Source organism: Gobius niger (genome assembly GCF_951799975.1).
Source record: "Gobius niger genome assembly, chromosome: 11".
Taxonomy (NCBI): Eukaryota; Metazoa; Chordata; class Actinopteri; order Gobiiformes; family Gobiidae; genus Gobius; species Gobius niger.
Genome location: NC_136862.1, coordinates 18,724,379 through 18,745,824, shown reverse-complemented (window position 1 = coordinate 18,745,824; position 21,446 = coordinate 18,724,379). Strand labels below are relative to the sequence as shown.

The 21,446-nt window shown below is 39.8% G+C and overlaps 2 protein-coding genes across 2 annotated transcripts; one reads left to right on the top strand and one right to left on the bottom strand.

Moving 5' to 3' along the window:
- Positions 1-187: 187 nt before the first annotated feature.
- Positions 188-12,630, bottom strand: arhgap42a (Rho GTPase activating protein 42a). Its single transcript, XM_079566976.1, has 24 exons — positions 11,987-12,630; positions 9,038-9,133; positions 8,864-8,925; positions 6,603-6,674; positions 5,488-5,589; positions 5,292-5,402; positions 4,749-4,853; positions 4,398-4,527; positions 4,227-4,327; positions 4,036-4,145; positions 3,834-3,912; positions 3,719-3,758; positions 3,573-3,635; positions 3,415-3,489; positions 3,243-3,327; positions 3,109-3,167; positions 2,830-2,935; positions 2,586-2,745; positions 2,367-2,517; positions 1,603-2,235; positions 1,119-1,272; positions 826-891; positions 681-760; positions 188-522 (listed from the first exon to the last, which is right to left on the bottom strand). The coding sequence occupies exons 1-24, from the start codon at positions 12,138-12,140 to the stop codon at positions 434-436; spliced, it is 2,883 nt and encodes a 960-aa protein (XP_079423102.1). The 5' UTR covers positions 12,141-12,630; the 3' UTR covers positions 188-433.
- A 2,050-nt stretch (positions 12,631-14,680) lies between these two features.
- On the top strand, positions 14,681-16,068 carry LOC306970914 (uncharacterized protein). Its single transcript, XM_079566997.1, has 4 exons — positions 14,681-14,840; positions 14,942-15,037; positions 15,468-15,726; positions 15,808-16,068. Exons 1-4 carry the CDS (start codon positions 14,699-14,701, stop codon positions 15,893-15,895), a joined length of 585 nt encoding a protein of 194 aa, XP_079423123.1. The 5' UTR covers positions 14,681-14,698; the 3' UTR covers positions 15,896-16,068.
- Positions 16,069-21,446: the final 5,378 nt, after the last annotated feature.

The window sequence follows — 21,446 nt, the reverse complement described above, 5'->3', positions numbered from 1 at the left end:
TCTGCAAATTTCCTCTCAGAATTCCCAGTAACTTTCCGTTGAATTAGTCATGTTCAACAGTGGAACCACAATAATCTGTAAAGAAGGCCAATCGAAAACCACATCAGTAAATGTTTTGTTTATTTGGGCACCTGAAAGAACAACAATCAGTAGCTGACAGGATTTATGGCAGTAAAAACAGTTCATTTAATCCTGTGTGTTTATGCTGATATTGAAAGTTAATTTGGTCATTTCAGTTCATTGAAATTAGGGACACAACCAGAGGAAAAGTACACAATGATTAATATTATACCAATATACATTAAAATTCATACAGGTACATTATATACAGAAAAAAAACATGTATGTAATTATACTTCCATTAAATATTCTCAGCGTCTGTGTTATTGTCAGAACACAAACAATCCAAGGGTCTATTTCTAAATGTAGTTAGTCACATGTAAGTGATGTAGTTTTCAGGGATGAGACCGGTTTTGCCTTTGTATGTGGCCTGAAGCCACCCCGGCTCCACTGAGGGGTAGACTGCAAACACAAGCACTCAGGTTCAGTCAACAGCCCGCATGCAAAATGTTATACAAACATCTCATAGCGTTATAAGACTAAGAAACAAGAGTTAGAGCACACAAATACAAAAAAGGTCATGGGATTCATAGAAAAGGAGCAGTATGAATGAATCTTACCATTTGTGAACAGTGCCCCCTGTGGGAAACTGAGCTCATGACTGTGCTCTGCTTCACATGAATACAGAGCTTTAGCATCCCTGGAAAAGAAATAACATTTAGAAAAAAAAAAAATGAGTTGGTTTTGATGCTGAATTTGACGTACCTTCCTGAAATATCTAAGGCAGAAGAAAACACTGAACTGTCCCGTTGTGGGGCTCTGACAGATAAGCTGCAAAGCAAAGGAATCATTTAGATGGTGTACATTAGTTAGTTTAAAAGCAACACATAAAATACGACAACAGATGCCTAATGTATACATCAAATCAGCATCTGCCTACTGCTCTTTGTTGTAGTTAAGCTGTGTCTACGAGAATGGCCTTAGTGACATTTCCTCTTTGACAAATCATCGGTAAGGATCTCCATGTGTCTTTAATTCAAATCAGCCGAGTCACTTACAGAGATCCGGGACTCTGGTATCCGTTACTGGCGACGGCTGCAGTGAGTTTGTTGCTCACGTCCGATGCACAGCGCATGTGAGACAGTTTACGTGTCACTTCCTGTGGGTCCAAAGACATCAGACTCTGTACTGAGCCGTGGCAGCTTTTGTAATCTGCAAAAAACATCACAAGTTTGAACATATTAAGTATATAAAGTATATTTCCTAGAGGTGATGGAAGTCAAATGAGTGTCAACGATGAGTTATGAAATTTGTTTTGACACCAAAAGGTTGGAAGCTTCATCAGCAGTACTGCAAATGTTAGTTTTGGCAGCTGGCCGAATAAAGACCTTCAGGGAGAGGGGTTAACTTGTACTAGATGAGCAATAATACTTTTTGATGCTTTATCTTATCAGTAATATTATGGTAAGGTATTCTGAAAAGAGTACTCCATAATTGAACACCACATTTTCACATCTTAAGTATTTTAAAACTTGAATGCACCTTCTGAAATGTGGAGGGACGTGAGAGAGGAGGACGTGGACAGTCGGTATGGAAACAGTGATGAAGAGGACGATGAGGAGGAAGAGGCGGTTCTGTGCGTCCGGAGATGCTGCTGCGGTGTGTCGTCTGTTACTTTTGTTTCTATGATGACTGCGTTTGACTGCGCCACAGAGCGAGGGCTTTTTGCGATGCAGGAAGAGTGCGTGGCGGGGCCCTCTTTTGAAGCAGAGCAGGAGGTGTTTTGGTGGGACGGATCGACTAAGGACGACCTGGACTCTCTCAAAGAAGACAGTGACAAGATGGAGTCGCCCTTGGCTGAAAGAGTCCTGTCGGTGCTGGAGACCAGAGATGAGCTCGAGACTGAAGGGGTCTGCAGCTGGGACAGGCCGAGCTTGGAGGACGTCCAGGAGGAAGAGGACAAGGAGGTCTGAGGGGAGGATTTGGGAGGGGGGTTGGGATCTTTTGAGTCGTTTGTGAGACTGGGGGAAGCAGCTGGAGGGGACGAGCCGGACTCTGCAGCGGGAGAGGAAGGAGGAGACATCTGGGATTGGCCATTTTTCTCAGAGGAGTGAGAGGACAGAGACTCCTGGCTGCCCATTGGAGTGGTGCTGGGGCTGCTGCTGAATGTGTCACCTGAGCAAAGAGGCAACAGTCAGCTAAAGATAAGTAACGCATTATCAAATGTACGTATATACACTGTGTATACATGGATTTGAATTATTTTTAATAAAATAATCGAGCAGTTTTGTTGCTGCGATCCTTACTGTCGTTGTCTGCCAGGCACAGAGTTGGAGGGTAGAGACGAGCCCTTCTCTTCCCAGATGATAGACAGATGGCTTTGCTTCTGCGAGGAGTGGACCGAGAGGAAGGAGCCTGAGGCAGGGGCGCTGACAGGTCGGGAGGCTCACCAAAAATCTGACAGTGACAGACTTAGTTTTTATCTGCATAATATTCATCTGAATGCTTGAGATCTGGGGACTTACTTTGTTGCAGTTTTCGATAATAATTTCCACAACAATGTTCTGAAACTTGATGTTCATCATGGCAGCGACTGTCTCCTCCTGTGACCTCATCAATGTGGGACCAAAGATCATGCCCAGGTTCGACACGGTCATCATGTTTTGTTCGCTGTGAGAGGAAACTCTGCAAAACATGATTCATTAATGGACCGACCTCAGCAGTATTGATGGACACAAATTCACACAAAAGATAGAGTTAATGTCTTACCTTTGGAGATGCTTGACCAAAATCTCCAACATGTTTTTATTTTTCTCCGGCAGTCTGTGCACAAGGGCATGTATGGCCCTCACTCTGTGTTTCTGGTCATCATACTCTGTGAAATAGAACAGTCACACATTGTACATATGTCTTTGATGTTAGAAAATAAACATGGATAGATTCAAATTATAGTCTATGCAGTATTTGATTGTGATTTATGCATTTCTTTTAATTTGTGAAAAATGCAGTTAATATTTCGTGCCATTATTTAGCATAAATGTATCTTACTTGCAGCCTTAATAAAGTCTTTATGTAGCCTGTAAGTCAGTAGAGGCTCTGCCAGACATCTGTAACATAAAAGTAAATTATGAGCTTGTATTTCTTACGTGTCTTATTCAAACTATTGCTCTCCGCACTATCACCTGAAATAGTTCTTCAGACCACTCGTGATGGTTTTATTGTCCCAAGCGTCGGCATCCAGCTGCACATCTGAGGGAGCTGTGGACGCTGGGGAGGAATAGTTTATTTGATTTAAAAGTGTTACAAGGATGCAATGTTTAGTGTATGTATGTCTTAAAAGGTAGAATCCCCCACCAAAAACACTGCTCATGAGCCGCTGTACTTTTGAGTTAACTCCTCCAGTTCTGTACAGGCCCAATGTGGTCAGGCCTTCAACACGGAAACAAAATACATTTATTAAGTCATTTACAGTGTTGTACATACTAAGATGTTTTCCTGTACATCTACATTACCTCTTGATTCAACCAGCTCAATACACCTTTTGACAAAGCTGAAGCCGGCCTCATTGAGAAACGCTGCGAAACAAAATAATCACATTTAAAACCAAATCAAGGTGTTGGCACTGCTGTTTTTATGATATTGGAAGACAATGACTCACTCTCCTCCTTTTTGCTGAGCAGAGAAGGCAGAGTGTAGATCTAAAAGTGCACAAGTAAGTGTTAATATGTATTCATAAATACCATGTTAAATCATAATAGTTTTGTTGCTCATACTGGCTCTTTTCCATCCATGGCTTCCATCCAAAGACGTCTGTTTGCCTCAGAGAGCGCTTGTAGAGTAAGGACACCGTGTCTATAGAGATATACATCCATTAAATTGTGTGAAAACAATAGACAAATGTTAACTCAAGACGTTGCTTCTTGCAATATTGTGTCATCTAAAATGACAATATTGAGCTGTAGTTTATTGTCTTACCTCTCCACTACTTCTATATCAAAACAGAAGCGCTTGTCGATTGAATCAGTTTTCCTTCTTACACACGAGCGAAGTTTGAACATCTCTGGAGTCCCGTTCACCACCCCATTCTGAAAACAGAGATTAGAGATAAAGTGAGCATCATACAAACCATTTAAAAACATAGAAACACTGTTATATGGCATCGGTACTTGTCTATTGGCTGGTCTGGCATCTGGACTGCTCATGGCGAACATTTTGGAGCTCCTCTCATAAGTGCAGTAGTATCTTGTCCACACACTCCCCAGTGGGCCTATCAAGAGAAAAGGTGTACTTATAAAAAAAACCCTCATGATTAGTTTTGGCAGTTCACTGTGACTTACGTTTTTCTTGTATGTACAGGTATCCCTCCATAGTGTAGGAACTCGGCGCCTTGAAGTCTTCCTCTGCAGACCGGATCCTCTTCATAAGCCTTTCCACCTCTGCGCGAGTGCTTTCAAAGTTGTTTCGTGCCTAAACAGGAATGATACATGAACTACTTTATGAAAATACATTAGATAATTGATGAATAATTAAAGACATGTTATTATTGTGTATAAATGATATAAAAAATAATCATCTGAAATCGATCAAGCTTCCTGAATACACCAGTTATAATCTGCTTTAATACATTTTTTGTTTTGTGTGAAAAAAAAATCACAATTGACTCACATTAAAATATTTGGTTCACTTACATTCTGCAAGTTGAACTGGAGTTGCTGCTTGTAGGGGTCAAACTCACTGGCTAACTCATAGCCCTCATGGTAAAACGTGAACAAGCCTTGAAGGAAGGCCAACAACTACAAGACAGAAGAATGTAAAGACATGTTTAAATGACACTTTCTAATCAACCAACACAGTCAAGTCAACACACAGATAGAGACAAGAGTGGACTGCTGTTTTCCACCATTGTTTATCTCTCTCTCATGCTGTCGGGATCTCCAAGCAGGAAGAGCCACTACAGAAACAGGAAGTGGGCTTCACTGATATATGTCATTAAAATATTTTTTATCACTGTCCAAACAGTGAAGCGCAATCTGTGTTTTTCAGAACCTGGTGAGGCAGCATTTGTGTGATCCTGTCTGAACATGCTCCGTCATCACTGTCCCAGCTGCAATTATCATCAAAAAGTCAAATCATTGTTTACGTGCTGCACACTCCAGTTTCTCCAGTGGAGCGAGCACCCCAACGGTTCAGTTCTACAACATTTGCTACAAAGTTATGAAGTTCCCATTCACCGGTTCAACAAACTCAAACTTCTTCCTCTCTTGGACCTCTTGGACTTTGAAGACGTACTGCAGCGACGCATCATAAAAGATCTGTCTGTCTTTGCTCATCTGCGAATCAGCCTACAATCACAAAAAACACAAGTTTAATTTATAACTCTGCACCTTGATAATTGTTAAAACAACAAGAAAAAACAGATTTTCCTACCTCATGTAGCTGTGATTCTTTCTTTTTCGATGATAGACTCAAGTGCTTTTCTAAAACCGAGTAGTATCTCTCTGTCTCTTTGTCAAACTGTTTCTTTCCCTCCTGTGGGTCAACAAGAAAAATGCTGAAACTTTTCATTTATATTTCCATCGCCAACATTAATTACACACAAATGCAAGTTGAATGAATTGTGAATACATTGTTAGTAGCTGGGACTAGGGTGTCTACCTTTTACTATATAAAATGTTTGCACCATAATTAAATCCCAGCTCCAAACTTCACTCACCTCTTCGTTTACCCCATACCAATACTATTAAATACAATTTTCATATTCATATTGCTCCTCCATTTTCTGTGCCGTCTTACACAGTGGTATGATTAAAAAATAGTATTATTATACCTAAGTAATAGACATGAGCAAGGATTTTTTAACTTGTATAACTTGTATACAATACTACAGTGTTATAAAACATGAACAAACTCCTGAATAAACAAAACAAAAATAGCATCTGGTTGGACTTTTTCTGTGTTTTGTTGTTAATCGATGACATTCTTTGGGGCTTCTTCATCTGATGAGCATTTACTTCTTCAAGCACTGGGCTGTGGGGTCGGCTTGTGTTTATTTAGAACTAAACAGCAGTGAACAGATAAGGGACTATTAATAATCAGCATGAGGAGACTTAGCCAAAATATTTGCAAAAACTTTACCCTTAGAGCCTCAACCCTAACAGCATCGCACAGCTCTGCCACATTCTGCACGTCTCCTCAGTCATCACTGGGCAATTTCACTCTCAAGGGTATTAGCTTGCACTTCTATATTTGTAACATCTTTGTTCAGCTCTTGGTTTCCCTGCCACTGATTTCTTTTTTGCCAAAGTGAAGCACATGAATGAGATAAAATGATCTTGAGACTTGCCACAGCTGCTGAAACCAGACACCAGAGTCATTTAGTGTTTACACTGCCTCTCTGTGTCCAGATATCTGTCTGTCTGAGGCGTGCTTCTGTCGTCCCATTCCCATGACCTTTTACTAACTACACACACTGCAATGTGCCTTATCTTTTGTGAAAATCGACCATGGATTTCTGTAAGTAGTTATTGGTGGTGTCACTCTACCTTGACTGCTCCAATCTGCTCCTTTCGAAACCTCTCAAGTGGTGAAATCAACACATCATCAGCATTTTGAATCTGAAGGGAGGAAATGTAATTAGTTGATTAGAAACAACAATCAAATTTGTTTTTACACTAAATGGCCATGTTGCAACCAATTACTGAGGAAAGGAAACCCAGGGGCACAACATGTAGGAAACGAACCAGCTACTCTCTAGTTCTTAGACAAAAGCTTAACTCACTCTCACCTATCATTATTTTCTCTATTAATGCGCCCACACCCACGATTTATTTGAATCCTAGAGCGTCTGAAACTCTGCTCACAGCTAATTATTTCCATCATCCAATTTTAGGACGTTCCAATCACAGCTGTTTATTTGTGGCATGTCCCTCAAATGTGGAAGAATACACTTCCTTTCAAACAGTTATGTTTTATTCAGATCGAGATTTACAACATCTCTCACCTCTAATGAGGTGAAAAAGGCCCAGTTTGCCAGGCCAAAACACCTCCACACCTCCCTGTTTAGTCTAAACACTAGTATTTGTACAATGCAATGCTTGAGGTAGGATCACCATGGTGGCCCGCCACCAAGCAAACTTGCCGTAGACTTTGGTTAACCTGTTTTGTCCAACAGCCAAAAGCATGCCATTGCAACATGTTGATGCCTTGAAAACATTGCTGTGCTAAATTGCCTCAGCAGTAGCAGAATATTCTGTAATGAAGTAACTTAAGATCATACAAATCAACAAGTTACTTGAACTTTATAAACTAAAAAAATAGTCTGGATGTAAGCTGCCATTGTAGTTGTGCAGTGGATTTACAAAGGTGACCAATGAACCAGAAGACAGGAAAATAATTGTGTGCTTTCAACCTAAAAGGGGACATTAAGGCATTAGTCTAACAATGCCAAGTAAGTATTTAGCATTTCCTAAACTACATTTTAATACAGCTGAGAGCAAACATGGTTTAACATGCAAAGCATGCATGTTGTACTACGGCTAAGCTATTTAAAACTGATCAGACCTCTTGTGTTTATACTGGGTCACTGTCCCCTTTAAGGCTATGTAAAACAGAAGCAAGTCTCTTTTGGTCACATTTTTCATCTCATTTAAGGACTGAAACTGAAATTCCATTCTCTTAATACAAAAAGGTTTCTCATTTCCAGGGAAACTTCATTTCCAACTTCACATGAAGAAACCAAAACCAAGAGACTGAAAGCTTTGTGTCTCCCTAATAATAGTTCTTTCAGGTTGAACAGGCAGGTATATAGGAGAGGCCAATTAGTCGGAAATGCCCTTTAACTTAATAATGACAGCATTATAAGGTGTTGAAACGAGTAGGCACTACTTCAACTGGTAAAGGGGGAAAAGAGAAGTAAAAACAACAACACACACACTAGGAGCCATTTACGGACTTTCCCAGGCAGTCAGCGCTCGTAGCCTCACAAGGGAATCAACAGAATAGGTTCCACATGGCTCCTCTGTAACCAGACCATGCATAGGCCCAAAGCACACACAAAGACACACACAGTAATGTATATATGTGGTACACCGGCTCCCCCGAAACGCAGACGACTGTGCCAGACTCTGGTCACTCCCACACAAATGTATCCACTGAAGAGGCTCAAACTCCAAAGGCATTTCTCCTGAATTCACCATGGAGCACTCGACGCTACTGCTGGCATGCGCTTTAACCTCCAACAAGTGTGAGTCAGAGTTGTGGGAAAACCAAAGCAGGATTAAAGCAAAATGAGTGGTCAATTTCCTGGAGGTTTTTTCTTCTTCTTTTTTGACAAGAATGGAATTGCCTTAACAGACACAAATGAGCACTCTAGGAGCCCTCTTCGCCCAAGCCCATGGTGTCATCTTCCATCTTGGTTCAGTAAATCATGGAGGCAAGAATTAAAGGCCCTGACGCCGAGTACCTGACATTTTCCTCTTTCAAACCATGACACGTTGGTTCCACTTTTGTGATTCCTCGAATAATGTTCAATACAACACAATATTTACGACACAATCATTCCCCCCCTCCCCATTTTCTTTCACAATACACTGCAAGGCGACAAAACAAATTTCACTCAAGATAAAATCGGGCACAGACCATTTAAATTGTATTACTGAACTTTCGAAATAGCTCCAAGGCTTAAGTCACGTGCTTCTGCTACTCGGGGGTTTCTGACCTAGTTACCAGTCCCCCTTGTCTCAGCTTTACCTCAAATAGTAATTTATTCATAATCTGGTTTGGATATCAAAATAAATATGATTACCAGCCGTCTTCTCTCCTCTTCCACTGTGCTCAAAAGCTGGGAAAACTCCTTCAAAGACTGTGCTGTTAAAGTAAGAAAACACAAGGCGTATGGTCAGAATGTTATGAAGCTGGTTTCCGCCATTACGCCATAGAACAAAACCATTTCATTCATCAGACGATCTTGGGATCTCACCTATGTTAACTTCGTCATCTGTCTCGGCGTCTCCGATACACTCAAACTGAAAGTCCTGGAGAGACTGGGAGAACCGCTGCACGGCCAGAGACAGAGCTAAGGCGGGAAAGTTATGACATTATGAACACAACCTGTGATGTTTCCTTTTGAAAACATCTGGTTACTATTGGTCCAGCTCTTCATCTGCCTGATTGCACTGATAGAGTTTTGCAGATTTTCTACGTTTTTCATGGTACTTATTTTTACTTCAGATCACTGGTTTAGACTTTGTGGATGTGTGTGTCTTTTCGTAAAACTATTGACCCCAGCAGACATTAGCAAGCTTATATTAGTGCAGCACAGTGAGAACAAAAGGGAAGTCAAAGTTCTCGAAATAGTGGCACCGGGCTGACTGAATGAATGAATGAATGATCCTGAAGCATATCCGATTTTTTTTTACTAGTAGTGAGAAAATGTTTGGTGATTGAAAGGTATTTAGCAAGCACTCTTTTACATAGTATACAATGTTTTCGTAATAGTCTGTAATGTCAATTTGAGTTAGTAAGACATAAAAGCAGTCTGGTGATTTTTGCATCTGTAACGAATGTGTACCTTCTATCCACCTTCTTGTTTTGTTTTTGCTTTTACAGAATCTAAATCTCTCCACTTTTTTAGGACCTGGGAAAATGGCTGCTGGCTAGATTTTATGTAGTTTATTTAAAAGTGGTACAGGAAAACAAAAGCTCTTCTCTAATCAAATTGTCAACATGAAACTACGTCTGTGGGATGTGATGATGTACAGCAGATGAGTGAATAGAGAAGCTGTCGATGTGTCCAGTGAGAGCCATGAGACTAGCTAATGAGGTTGGTTGAAGTGCTTTATGATTGCAGGTTAGGTTCACGTTCATAAATGTGATGAGGCCAAAATTTCAGATGAATAGGCAAAAACTAAAGGAGTTCCAAATCCAATTCCAAATGTCATTGTTGAATCATTGTTTGTAATTTGGTGCACAAACTTGCTGCATTGGACCGTTGGCGCAGATGTGTGCAGTCACGACAGCGTTTCTGTCAGTCTCCCCCAGGGGAAACTGAACACCACCGAGTGTGGGGTGAATGTATAATTGTCTCATGTAAAGCGCTTTGTGACTGTCTGTGAAAGGCTTTACATAAAGTTCTTATTATTATTATTTTTATTTATTTCATTTGTACTGAGAGGGAAGTTTTTTTTTGTCATATAGAGACATTAATTCTAATCAACAGTTTTTTTTAAAAGAAGGATGTCATGAAGACCAATATTCAGAGTCATGACTCATGTCTGTGAACTGCAATTTTAAGGTCATGTAAAGGCACTAAATTTGGATGAAGCGTAACTTTGGGGAGTCTGGTCTGAAAGGTCTTTTGTTCATCAACAAAACATCTAACAACAGTCAGGAAGCACATCATTGTTAGTAGGATTTACAAAGTGTGATTTTGTAATCGGACTTGAAACACTGGGCCAAGCACCTGGACACTCTTAATGACCCTTATAAACCAGTTTATAAAGCTTTTCATTATAAAACGTTAACGTCACCTGGTTTATTTCCACTGTTTGTAAACAGTGGAATGAATGTCTGGAATGAAAGTGGATCCTGTTAAATCAGAGACATCAATCCTACCAGCTAATAGGATGATGTAATAGCAAAATATGTGTAAAAACAGGGGTGCTATGCCCTTTCATGGTGGTACTATTTGTAAAGCTGGGCTGTGTGTGCAAGATAACTGAGTGTGGTCAGAAACCAACAAAACTTTTATGCGCTGTAACTCAACAATGAAAAATAAATAATAATAAAGTGTTAACAAAGCATCTGTTATATAATAAATAGTCTTACGTTTAAACCAATAGGATGTATTTCTGCTTTTGAGATGTATGCTTGCTTTTCTAATCTTCGTTGATTGAAGATTGCAGATGTAATATATTGGTCAATGAGCTCATGAGCTTATTACTCACAAGTCACTTTCATTGATACTGGAATATAACACCTGACCACATGCTGTTTATAAAGCTATAATGAACTTCCAAAGCAATGACAATAAAGTAACACAAATTAATAGAAATTAACAGGATATATACAAGCAGGTCAATGCGTTGAGGCTAAAAAAGGCCCGTATTGCCATTAGGGTGTATGTTCCAGAGCAGGGGTCACCAACGTGGTGCCCGTGGGCACCCAGGGGCCCTTTGGGGCATGTCCAGTAGCCTTTGGGACTTTTTCTAAAGTGTAAAACACTCTAATTCTTAAAATTCCTTTTTTTTCGGTTCTTGTAACTCGGTATGAGTTTAAAATAAAGCTATTTTAATATAATATGGGATCAATATCCTATAAGTGAACAGTGTACGTTTAAGTCTTTAGGATTTGTTTTTAACTGGTAGCCCTCGAACAACTTAATGCTCTTAAAGTAGCCCTCAGCTGAAATAAGGTTGGTGACCCCTGTTCCAGAGTAACCTTTGAAATACACAGACACTTTATGAATTTATGACTATAGCTTTAACAGCACTGTTCTGTGTGCGAGCTATTCATTACAAAAGCACCCAAAAGGGGGTTGCCATTTCGATGGTAAATAAAAGGAACTTTGTGTTGCTCTACTATCTGAATTAGGACTCAGACCTGACACAAACACAGTATTGTAAGGTATTTCTAGGTCACGTGTTTCATTAATGATTATGGGAAGTAATTGCAGCGCTGCATGTATTTGTGCATAATGGCATTATGATTATAACAAGACAAAGCACAAGAGAGCAGTTCAGTTAGCCTATACACTATCAATTAACAACATTCATATGAAATCAAATATAATAAACAGCAGTGTGTCTAACAAAGCCAAATCACCAACTCATGAAATCAACTATCACAACCGGTTATGGCATTAGATTAAAAAAAAAAAAAAAAATCTAAATAAACTTTTTATCCATATAATATAATGCACAATACTTACATCTAAGTGCTGATATGAGCATGTTGCCATCTTTAATAAGGTCCTTTATGAATCGGTTTGTCCTCTCCAGCTCCACTTCATGGCACTGCAGTCTCTCTCTGAACTCCGGACTGTCAAGAAAAGAGTCGCTAAACTCCAACGTAGGGAGCCCCATCGAAGATCAAACAGCAAGTTTACACCAAAAACTCAAGAAGTTAAAGTCGTTCGAGAGTAAAAGCGTTTCAGATTGCTCGGGGAAGAGTGGCCAGCTCTTTTTTATGCCTTTTTCCTTTTTTTCCTTCGGAACTTCCGGACACTGGATACAGCAGCGCTTCAAAGTTCGGAGTCAATAAGTTCCATAGGCCGGTCCTGTTTGACTATTTTACACACTTACAAAGAAAATGCAGCAGTCCTAACCCTTCCGCTTGCTATTTCCACTGAGGATTAGTGAAAGTTGCCATAAAATGAGGAAAAAGCAGTTCAACGCTGTGTCTGCAGACAGCGAAGCTAACTGCTCAGTGCTCACGGCTCTCAGTGGTTACTATAGGGACGGGAGACTCCTGCTGGCGCGTGAGGAAATCTATCCATGAGGAGCCAACTGTGCAACACTGTGTGAAAGCAGTGTTATTCTGTGAGATCCCTCGATTCTGCGCCCCTTGCCCTTATTAGACTTTTATCATTTCATTAGTCATCCTACTTGAACGTGGCATGGGGCGATGTGACCAGTGTGCTGACGTCACAGCAAGAAGGTCATGGGGTCGATTCCTGGGATGGTCACAAAAAGCAAAGTTGATAAATTTAGACAGTGATGCTTGTTGTTGCAAGCTTGAGTCAAAGTGTCTTATAAATTAATTGTTCTTTAGTCAAATCCAGGGGTGTCCAAACTTTTTTCACTGAGGGCCGCATACAGAAAAATATACAAACAACTGTAGAGATCAGATATATAACTTCACCTCTATCGCATCGAAGTTAGCAAATTCAATAAAATGTTAACTATGCTTTTTAATTTAATATGCTTAAAGTAAAAAATAAATTAAATAACAGCCTTAAGCTTTCTATTAAGGGATTTTCATTTGTTGTATGTTCAATTAAAGCAAAAATATATATATACTAAAATTACAAAAAAAATAAAAATTCATTAATTTTTTTAAATTGAATGCAGCGGGCCAATTGAAAATGGCCGCACTTGGCCCTTGGGCCATAGTTTGGATACCCCTGGTCTAATCCTTTCTGCCTAATTAGTTCTTAGTTGTGCAAAGTTAGTAGCATATGCTGTAAGTATGTGACACAACAACTACTAGGCATACGAATAAAAAAGTATGAATGGTTGAATATTTTAATGATTTACCGGACTAACAAGCACATTTGTATCTTTGCTGTGAGCTGCTCGTCTCAATAGAGATGTTGACTAAAGGCAAATATGAGATTTATAAAAGTTAAAGGTCCTCATCCAAATCTGTCGAGTCGAGCTGGTCATTAGAAGCATGTTTTGTAATGGCAACTGCATAATCCAAAATGTTCTGCAGTATGCCTTTAAATAACAGAAAATAAAAGTTATACTAAGTAAATAAGGTTAATTTTGTATTGTCTGAATAATGGATGGAACAATTGCAATTGATTGATATGACAATATGACAAAAGAGATGGGCTGAGGCACTCTGAATTTGCAGATAAAATGTATAGGCGTAACCAAAGTTGTTATTATATGTTCATTAGGCTATATTGTATGTGGAAGGCAAATACATAAATTATAGCCATCCCTTCCTCCTTTTATCCTTAAACATACTGTACGCAACAGCTTAATTTTCAACCTTTAACATTTGCAATTTGTTTTCATGGTAAACCCTTCTGTCATCAGATGATTACAGCTGTCCTCTGGTACTTTTTCCTCTAACTCTTGGGTAAATAGTTTTCAAATTTAGTCAAAACCATTTATGGTGTAAAATTCCATACTGACACGTAACATGCCAAAACAGGCTCTTTACTCCAAAAGAAATATTGCTGGGAAAATGCCAGATGAACATTCAGAGCGAGGTACAGCGCATTGCTGAGGGCAGGCCAAATGCTCCGGGGTAACCACAGCACAAGAGAAAGTATTTTGTGTGATTTGTGACTTGCCCCACTTCAAATTATTTTCACCTAAGTGTTTACAGTCCAGAGATAAACATTGATGATGAGCCAGTAAAACTTAAATGAACCTACTAATTATGATGTTTTGTTTTTCTCACTTTAATGCAGGCTACCTTTTCTCCTAAAACAGTTGCAGCTGTTTTTATTGTAGCAGGCGGTGACGACAGCGACTGCAGTATCCGTCACCTACAGAAGAATTGAACTCTATGGTAACAGCAATAAACATTCTGCTATAGACAGTAGGCCTACACAACAATATAGACCAGACGTGCAGGAGAACGGCTTTCTATTTGCCTACACTCTCAGGTAAGACTGTTTTTTTTAATCCAGTATACTTTATCAAAATGTATGTCAGTGTTTGGGAGAATATAGGAATAAGCTAACTAACAGTACAATGAAGAAAGAGGAAAGGAAGCCACACAGTACTGTAATTTACAAAGTGCACATTATTTTGTAGGCCATTTTACTCAAAACAATATTTGAGTGATTGTATCTGCATTAGAATGAGATTGCTGAATCCCATGTTGGAGTTCTACTTGTATAATAATGTGCAGTGTTCATCCTTTATACGAGCTAGGTTGTATCTGCATCAAGTTGATAGTAATGCCACTGCATCCAAGCCGGCGTCTTAATACGACGGATAAAATAATCTTGGAAAATGCCAAATTGAGACCCCCACACCATCCGCGAGAGCTTTTGCTGCAACAGTTTCGATCGTTCAGAGGGGAACCACCAGCAGTTGCAGGTAATGGTTGCCCTTTGTACCAGAAAAAAAAAAAAAGAATGAATATATGCACTCAATTTATTCAGACTGAGACATGTGATGAAGTAAATGTTTGTTTGTAGGGTTTCTCCTGTATCCAGACAGCCCTGCCAAGATGGAAACTACAACACAAGAGGCATTCTGCTTCAGGCCTATCCCACTACAGGACAGAGGCAAAGGTCTTCAGGCATTTTAATCTTATCATTTTTAAGATTGCATATAATGTGATTATGCATGTTTTGGAGGCTTAGAAAAAACACTGCATCGTAAATATATTCATGACGGTTTTATTATGCAAATTTAGATAACGCTTATGTACTTATGTACTGTATGTATGTATGTGATACCCCTGTGAACTATGTTTTGGGTTTTAAAGTTTAAATAGTAAAGTAAATTAAATTAACAGTTTGTTAATCTGATATAGGATCTAATCTATCAAATCCATCTCATCATATGTCATCAAATCACACAACTGGTCCATTTTTTCCTTTTGAGGTGTTCAATCTATTTGTGCACTAAAAAGTGTAGTCAATAATTGTAGACAACTAAAGCACTGTGGATTTTAACACATTAATGGGTGATATATTTTTTCTGTGCTAAATGTAACAGGACAGATGACTATTCAAAATTCTCACCACCATCACAATGTGTTCTCAAGTGAAGATAATGCCACGGGTTCCAGTGGAATAAAAACAGGACATGCAAGCGACAACCAAAGCGATACAGTAGCCCTAGATCACCCAAATCAAGATCCAGTCGACATGAAGTCTCAGTATCAAAAAGATTTTCCTCCTCCAACATCCTGTCGAAGAAGGAGAACTCCGGCTTTCCCTCAGCCAGACAACATAGGCATCAACCCAGCATTCAGGTAACAAGGCAGTGTTTCATAAGACTATAATAATGAGTAAGTGTTGTTGTGAAAACCTGATGAATCACATTTGGTTTACAGGATTGACTTCAGCACGATACAGAGACAGAATTTCTCCTGTTGGCCAATGGGAAGTCCTATTAATACACACAAACCGTCAGGGAGATAGTGGCATGATTAAGAGCTTAAAATACAGTGTACCTTATTGCAAAAAATAGCACACAGAACAAATCCCTTCTGCTATAGCGCACAGTGATTTGAATATTGAACTTAAACCGGTTGCCATGTCTCTATAGATACAGAGTAGGGACTTCTGCACCTGTGACAGTGAAGCTGATTCTACTTTTGTAACAATAAATGATCCCTATAGCCTTTTTGTTGCCATATTCCTGAGAAGAGATGCCATGACACTGGACAAAAAGACCTAAAATCCGGGAAGATTTAACCCAGTATATGTCCGTATTTGTCAAAGATCCGGAGAATATCCGGAGATATGCAAACCGTATCTTCGACGTATGCAAATTCGGATCTTCCCGGATCGGGACCACTTTTGTATCCGGGAATATCCGAACTCCGGATATTTATCCCTGAAATATACGGAGATATCCGGAAGCCAGTATATGTCCGTATTTGTCAAAGATCCGGGGAATATCCGGAGATATGCAAGCCGTATCTTCGAGGTATGCAAATTTCGGATCTTCCCGGATCGGGACCACTTTTGTATCCGGGATTATCCGAACTCCGGATATTTATCCCTGAAATATACGGATATCCGGATCCCGTATTCTCAAAAGATTCATCACGGATCTCCCCGCATATTTTCTGTATCTTCTAAAGATCGACGGATATTATCCCTCTTGTATCCGGAAAATATACGGAAGCCGAATCTCCGACAGATCCATTTCGGATCCCCTTGCATATTATTTGTATCTTTTGGAGATCTCCGGATCTTTATCCCTCTGGTACACCAAAATATCCTGAACCCAAATCCTTAACAGGTCCCATCTGTGATCTCACTTAAGATCTCTTTTGATATAGTTGGAACTTACTGCATATTTCACAGATATGACAAAATGCCTGTGCATCTTACAGTATATTTAAGTGAAGATACCATATTTCAGGAATCTCTAATTTATTAACCATGTCACATTTTGGAAATGTCAAACCTTCAAAACATATCGGGGGAAACAAGCTTGCTTTAACATAATACACTTGCCTGCAAAGCACATTCTCTCTCCAAACTGAAATCAGATAATCAATGAAACTTTTCACATATGAACCATAAAAACATTTCCAATAACCTTTCAAACTGTCCTGTTTGGAGAGAAGGGATATGACTTGAAGCAGTGTGGAAGTGCCACAACTAAACTAGATTTAATCTTGGACTAATGACAGATGGTAAAAACATGTACAATAGGCAAATCCTCCAGCCAGACTTGGATCCACATCTGGAGATTGGTCCCTGGGGGGCGGTCCTGCCGTCACTCACTGCTCCTGGCGGGTTGTCCCAGCAGCGTCAAAGGATGGGTCAAATGCCAAGGACACTTATCGTTGTATAGTTGATGTATAATGACAAATAAAGCGCCTTAATCTTAAACTGTACCAGGACTAGACCTGGACTGAACCAAGAATTGAAACAGTACAAAAGTAATACTTCTCATTTAGGGCGGCACAATTGTATATTAATATCAATAACATTCTTTTAGACTTGTGTTGTAATTATCAATCTTTAAGATTCAAGATTCAGATGAGACTCACTTTGACGTCACATTTTACACATAAGAGTGAAAACTTCACATGCATTCTAGAACATGTTTGGAATTACCGAACAATTGCAGTCATTTCCAATTTGCTTTGAAAACAATTAACTGTGCAGCCCTATGCGACGCGTGGGACAAATATTTTTTCATTCGCCAAGGAAAAATAAAAAGAGAGCTTCCAAGGTAACTGTGTTCTGTGGGGGAAGTCGCAACATCATGACCACACAGGCTGGACCGTCCGCCCTGTCCGACTGTTTCATGACATTACACTGTTGTGAGGCTGGGTGTCTCTTTGGGTTTCACTGGTGTCCTCTTCAGAAAAACAGCAGGCAGAGGAGCCCCATCAGCCAGTGGCCTCCACTTTCACAGGATTCAGGTGCTTTAAGAAAAAAAAAAAACATAAATATGTTTTGTTTATATACAGTAAATCAGCATCAAATACTTTTTGCACAAAGCCCTACATGCATGTAAGGATAGCTTTTGTTTGCTTACTTCATTTGAAATGTGTTTAGCTTACCTGTTTGTCTTGGCATGAAGATGGCCTTAAATTATGGTCTATTGCGCTAATAAGGGTTGCATGTTCCTGAAAAAAAAAGCAAGGCAATGTCACTAAGGAGTGCTTAAAAAAAAAAAAAAAAAGTATCTTGAAGGAAGCGAATGATAAAATAAGCAGTTAGATGAATACAGACTGTAGGTCAAACCTAGTATTAATGGAGACAAACCTCAGTGTTTATCTTGGAAATCTGATTCAATGTTTTTGCCCCCATGTCTGAATCAGTAGATATGCAGAACCAAGGCTTTAACAAAAGGTAAAGAATCAAATCTAATCTCCTAGCAAACAGTTCACAACTCACACAAATGTTCCTTCACCAGGCTGTGGTTCAAAGAGAAAGTCACGTTGGCGCTGCGCTGTCCATTTCTCCAGCTCGGTCCTCCCTCTGTGTCTCCAGTGTCCTCGTCTGCAGCTCCTCACTGTTCATGTGCAGCACTGCAGGTGACAAAACTGAGTTTCATTTGGCCAACCTAGCATGTAAAACCGCAGTGTAGGAGAGGCTTTCCTGTACTTACCTTATTTGTGGGCCTCAGATTGTGGTCTTCCTCCTCTCCAGGTTACTCAATGTGGCCTCTTGGGGTGTGTGAGCCACTGTTGAGAAGAAGCCAATCACTGAGCATCCAAGAGGCTCTGTGCACACAAGCGACACGTCAGCCGCTGGTTTTCCACTCTGGTTATTTTCCTATCTAAGATTATTACAATAAATATTTCAAAATGGATGGATGTAACACGACTTCACTGGAGGATAATGTGTGTTCATAATGGAGGGTGTGAAATGGCACCAAGATCAGAACTACGTGAAGTCTTTAGTTTAAATTAGTAAAAAAAAAAAAAATTTAAATTTTTTTTTCTGACATTTCTTTTAATTGAACATTAACTTTCAGTATTCTCATCCAACTCATTTCCAGTGCTTGCAGCCTGCCACATGTGTTCAATACACTGCTAATCTTTCATAAGAAAAGGATGTATATGTACTATATATGGTAAATACATTACTTTGTAAAAAGTGTTGAAAATCACCTCTGTCTGGCTCTTCTCCCTCAACTGCAGTGGTGTCATCTCTTCTTCCCTGCACACCACTTCCTGTCTGCCAGTACTCTGTTAAAAGACAAATATGGTGAAGTTGTGGCTAATTAGACAGATAAATAGTATTTTGCTAAGGGGGAAAGGAAATCATTTTTGTACAGCACTTTTCATAGAACACACCCAAAGCCCTACGTAAGGGACACAAGCTTCCAATTATTGCCAACGTACCCTCTCACCACCACCGTCAACTTACTCAAGCTGCCATATATCTCCGCATGGTCTTCCATCGTGGTACAATCCCGCCCAAGCTGCTCAGCCTCTGACACCTGGCTCGAACAGGCATTGTCAAAGTGGCATGGCCTGTAAATAAGAATAATCATTACATTCTAAAATCACAACAAACAAGATAAAAAACTAAAGGCAGATGATACAAACATCTGTTGGGACATTAATACTTTTTCCCTCCCAATGCACGGCCTTAAAGGCCAGAAAGGCTGATTTAAAACAGTATGACAAAATTATGATTGAACTTACTGTCCTAAATGGTCACATTTACACAGCGCCTTTCTACCTACATTAGCACTAAAAGCGCTTTATATCAAGGAATCACTCACCCATTCACATTCATACACCTGTGTATGCAGACACTGGAGGCAAGGTGGAGGAAGTGTTTTGCCCAACGACACAATGACAGTGCGCACCTGTCCGAATGGATCTAAACACATAAAACAAAACAGGCTGATACAGCATATAACAACCCTTTAGTTTTCTTTTCATTTTTTTTACTTGCCTCATATCGACATCCACCCTGGTCCTCATCCATGTGTGGACAGCATTCAGATCCTCCCAAAACTTTTGTGGCAAAGCAAATATAGACATTATTAATAGTAAAAGCATAACAGTAAATGATTACAAGATGCAAACGAGATTGAATGCAGCATGAAAGTGCAATATTTATGGCACTTCGCAAATAAGGTAAGAAAATAATGAGTAATACTTATTTTTACCAGGTTTGTGCTGGCTTGACACACACAGTCTGTCTCAGAGACACACACTTAAAAGTTTTGTCTTTTAGGCTTTAAAAATAAAACAGCGCCAAGCAGTGTAAATATTAAACTTTTAGTGCAAGGCATTAATGTCTAGCACCAAAGGCATTATTAATATTATCATGTTGTTTTGTAAATGACATGACTCAGTCCAATTTATTAAAATAGAAGGCTATGCAGCACAATTTAGTGGCAAACTAATATTAACTATAACAAAAAAACGGTTGGCTTATCTTCAGCTCATTTATTAGACTTGCATTTTGTAACCTAGGGACAGTAGAAAATAACGTGAGTGTTTTGTCTGATTGCTAGCGACACAGTGCCAATATCCTCAGTGAAGTAAAATACTTACGTAAATGCCAGACATCGGTCGTTAGATAAAGCTAGCCATTAGCACACGTATGCTAACTTAGCTTGCTAGCTATCTAACGGTTCTTGGCGCGGAGTTCTAGTCCCAAGGATCCAGTTTTGGTTTTTGGTTTGCTTCGACTTCTCTTATATATTTCTATGCTCCCACCCGAGGCTTAGTCGATGTTGTGTCCATTTCACTCTGCTGGGTCCAAGTCCGAAGAGAACGTACATTAGGAAGAACATTTTCTCTCTCCGTGTCTCCGGAGCTCGCACCGCTCCCCGCTCTGGCCGCAACACAGACTGTACAGCGCGAGCGCCCGTCTCTGTTCCTCCCGCCCACAACAGGTGCACGAGCCAATCGGCTTTCGCGCCACAACTATTTCAAAATAATCTAGCTCCCTGATTGGTTCTTATTTTTCGGTTGAATGTAGTTATTTTCCGGTATGTTGATTGAAGCATAATCGTAATTTTGAGTGTATTTTCAACCTTAGACGCCATCACCAATGCAAGGATGAATATTCGCTTCTTTTAGTAGAAGAAACTTGTGACGCGCGTCAAGGTCTCAATGGCACAGTAGACAGTGCGCGTGCATGTGCCCCCTCCTCCACCCCACCACCCATTAGAGTGAACCTGGCCTCCCATCATACTCAAATTTAAATGAAAAATATGTCAATCGTTTGTGCTACGTTTGTGCTGTTTTGTGCTGTAAAAATCTTTGTTTGTGCTGTTAGGGTTTTTGAGATATTAATGATTGTTTTATTGGTCAGATCTGAGGTCACCCTGCTTGTTATAAAGTTCCAAAACGGGAAAAATGGTGTCACTGCTTCCTCTACATCTGTGCTGTTTTGTGCTGTAAAGATTTCCATTTGTACGGGTTTGGTTTTTAAACTATTACAAACTTTAGAGTCTTAAGGCGTTCACCCTCGTCCTCTGAGGCGCGCGCATGTGTCAGAGGCGCACGGCAACACACACTGCATGCAAAAA

Excerpts from the sequence above, each read along its gene's own strand:
- arhgap42a (XM_079566976.1), bottom strand. The coding sequence starts at position 12,140 with ATGGGGCTCCCTACGTTGGAGTTTAGCGACTCTTTTCTTGACAGTCCG. Across the intron at positions 3,636-3,718 it reads GCTCAGCAAAAAGGAGGAGA|CGTTTCTCAATGAGGCCGGC; the intron begins GTGAGTCATTGT and ends TTTGTTTCGCAG. Across the intron at positions 2,518-2,585 it reads TTATCGAAAACTGCAACAAA|ATTTTTGGTGAGCCTCCCGA; the intron begins GTAAGTCCCCAG and ends TGTCACTGTCAG.
- LOC306970914 (XM_079566997.1), top strand. The coding sequence starts at position 14,699 with ATGCCACTGCATCCAAGCCGGCGTCTTAATACGACGGATAAAATAATC. Across the intron at positions 14,841-14,941 it reads GGAACCACCAGCAGTTGCAG|GGTTTCTCCTGTATCCAGAC; the intron begins GTAATGGTTGCC and ends GTTTGTTTGTAG. Across the intron at positions 15,038-15,467 it reads ACTACAGGACAGAGGCAAAG|GACAGATGACTATTCAAAAT; the intron begins GTCTTCAGGCAT and ends TAAATGTAACAG.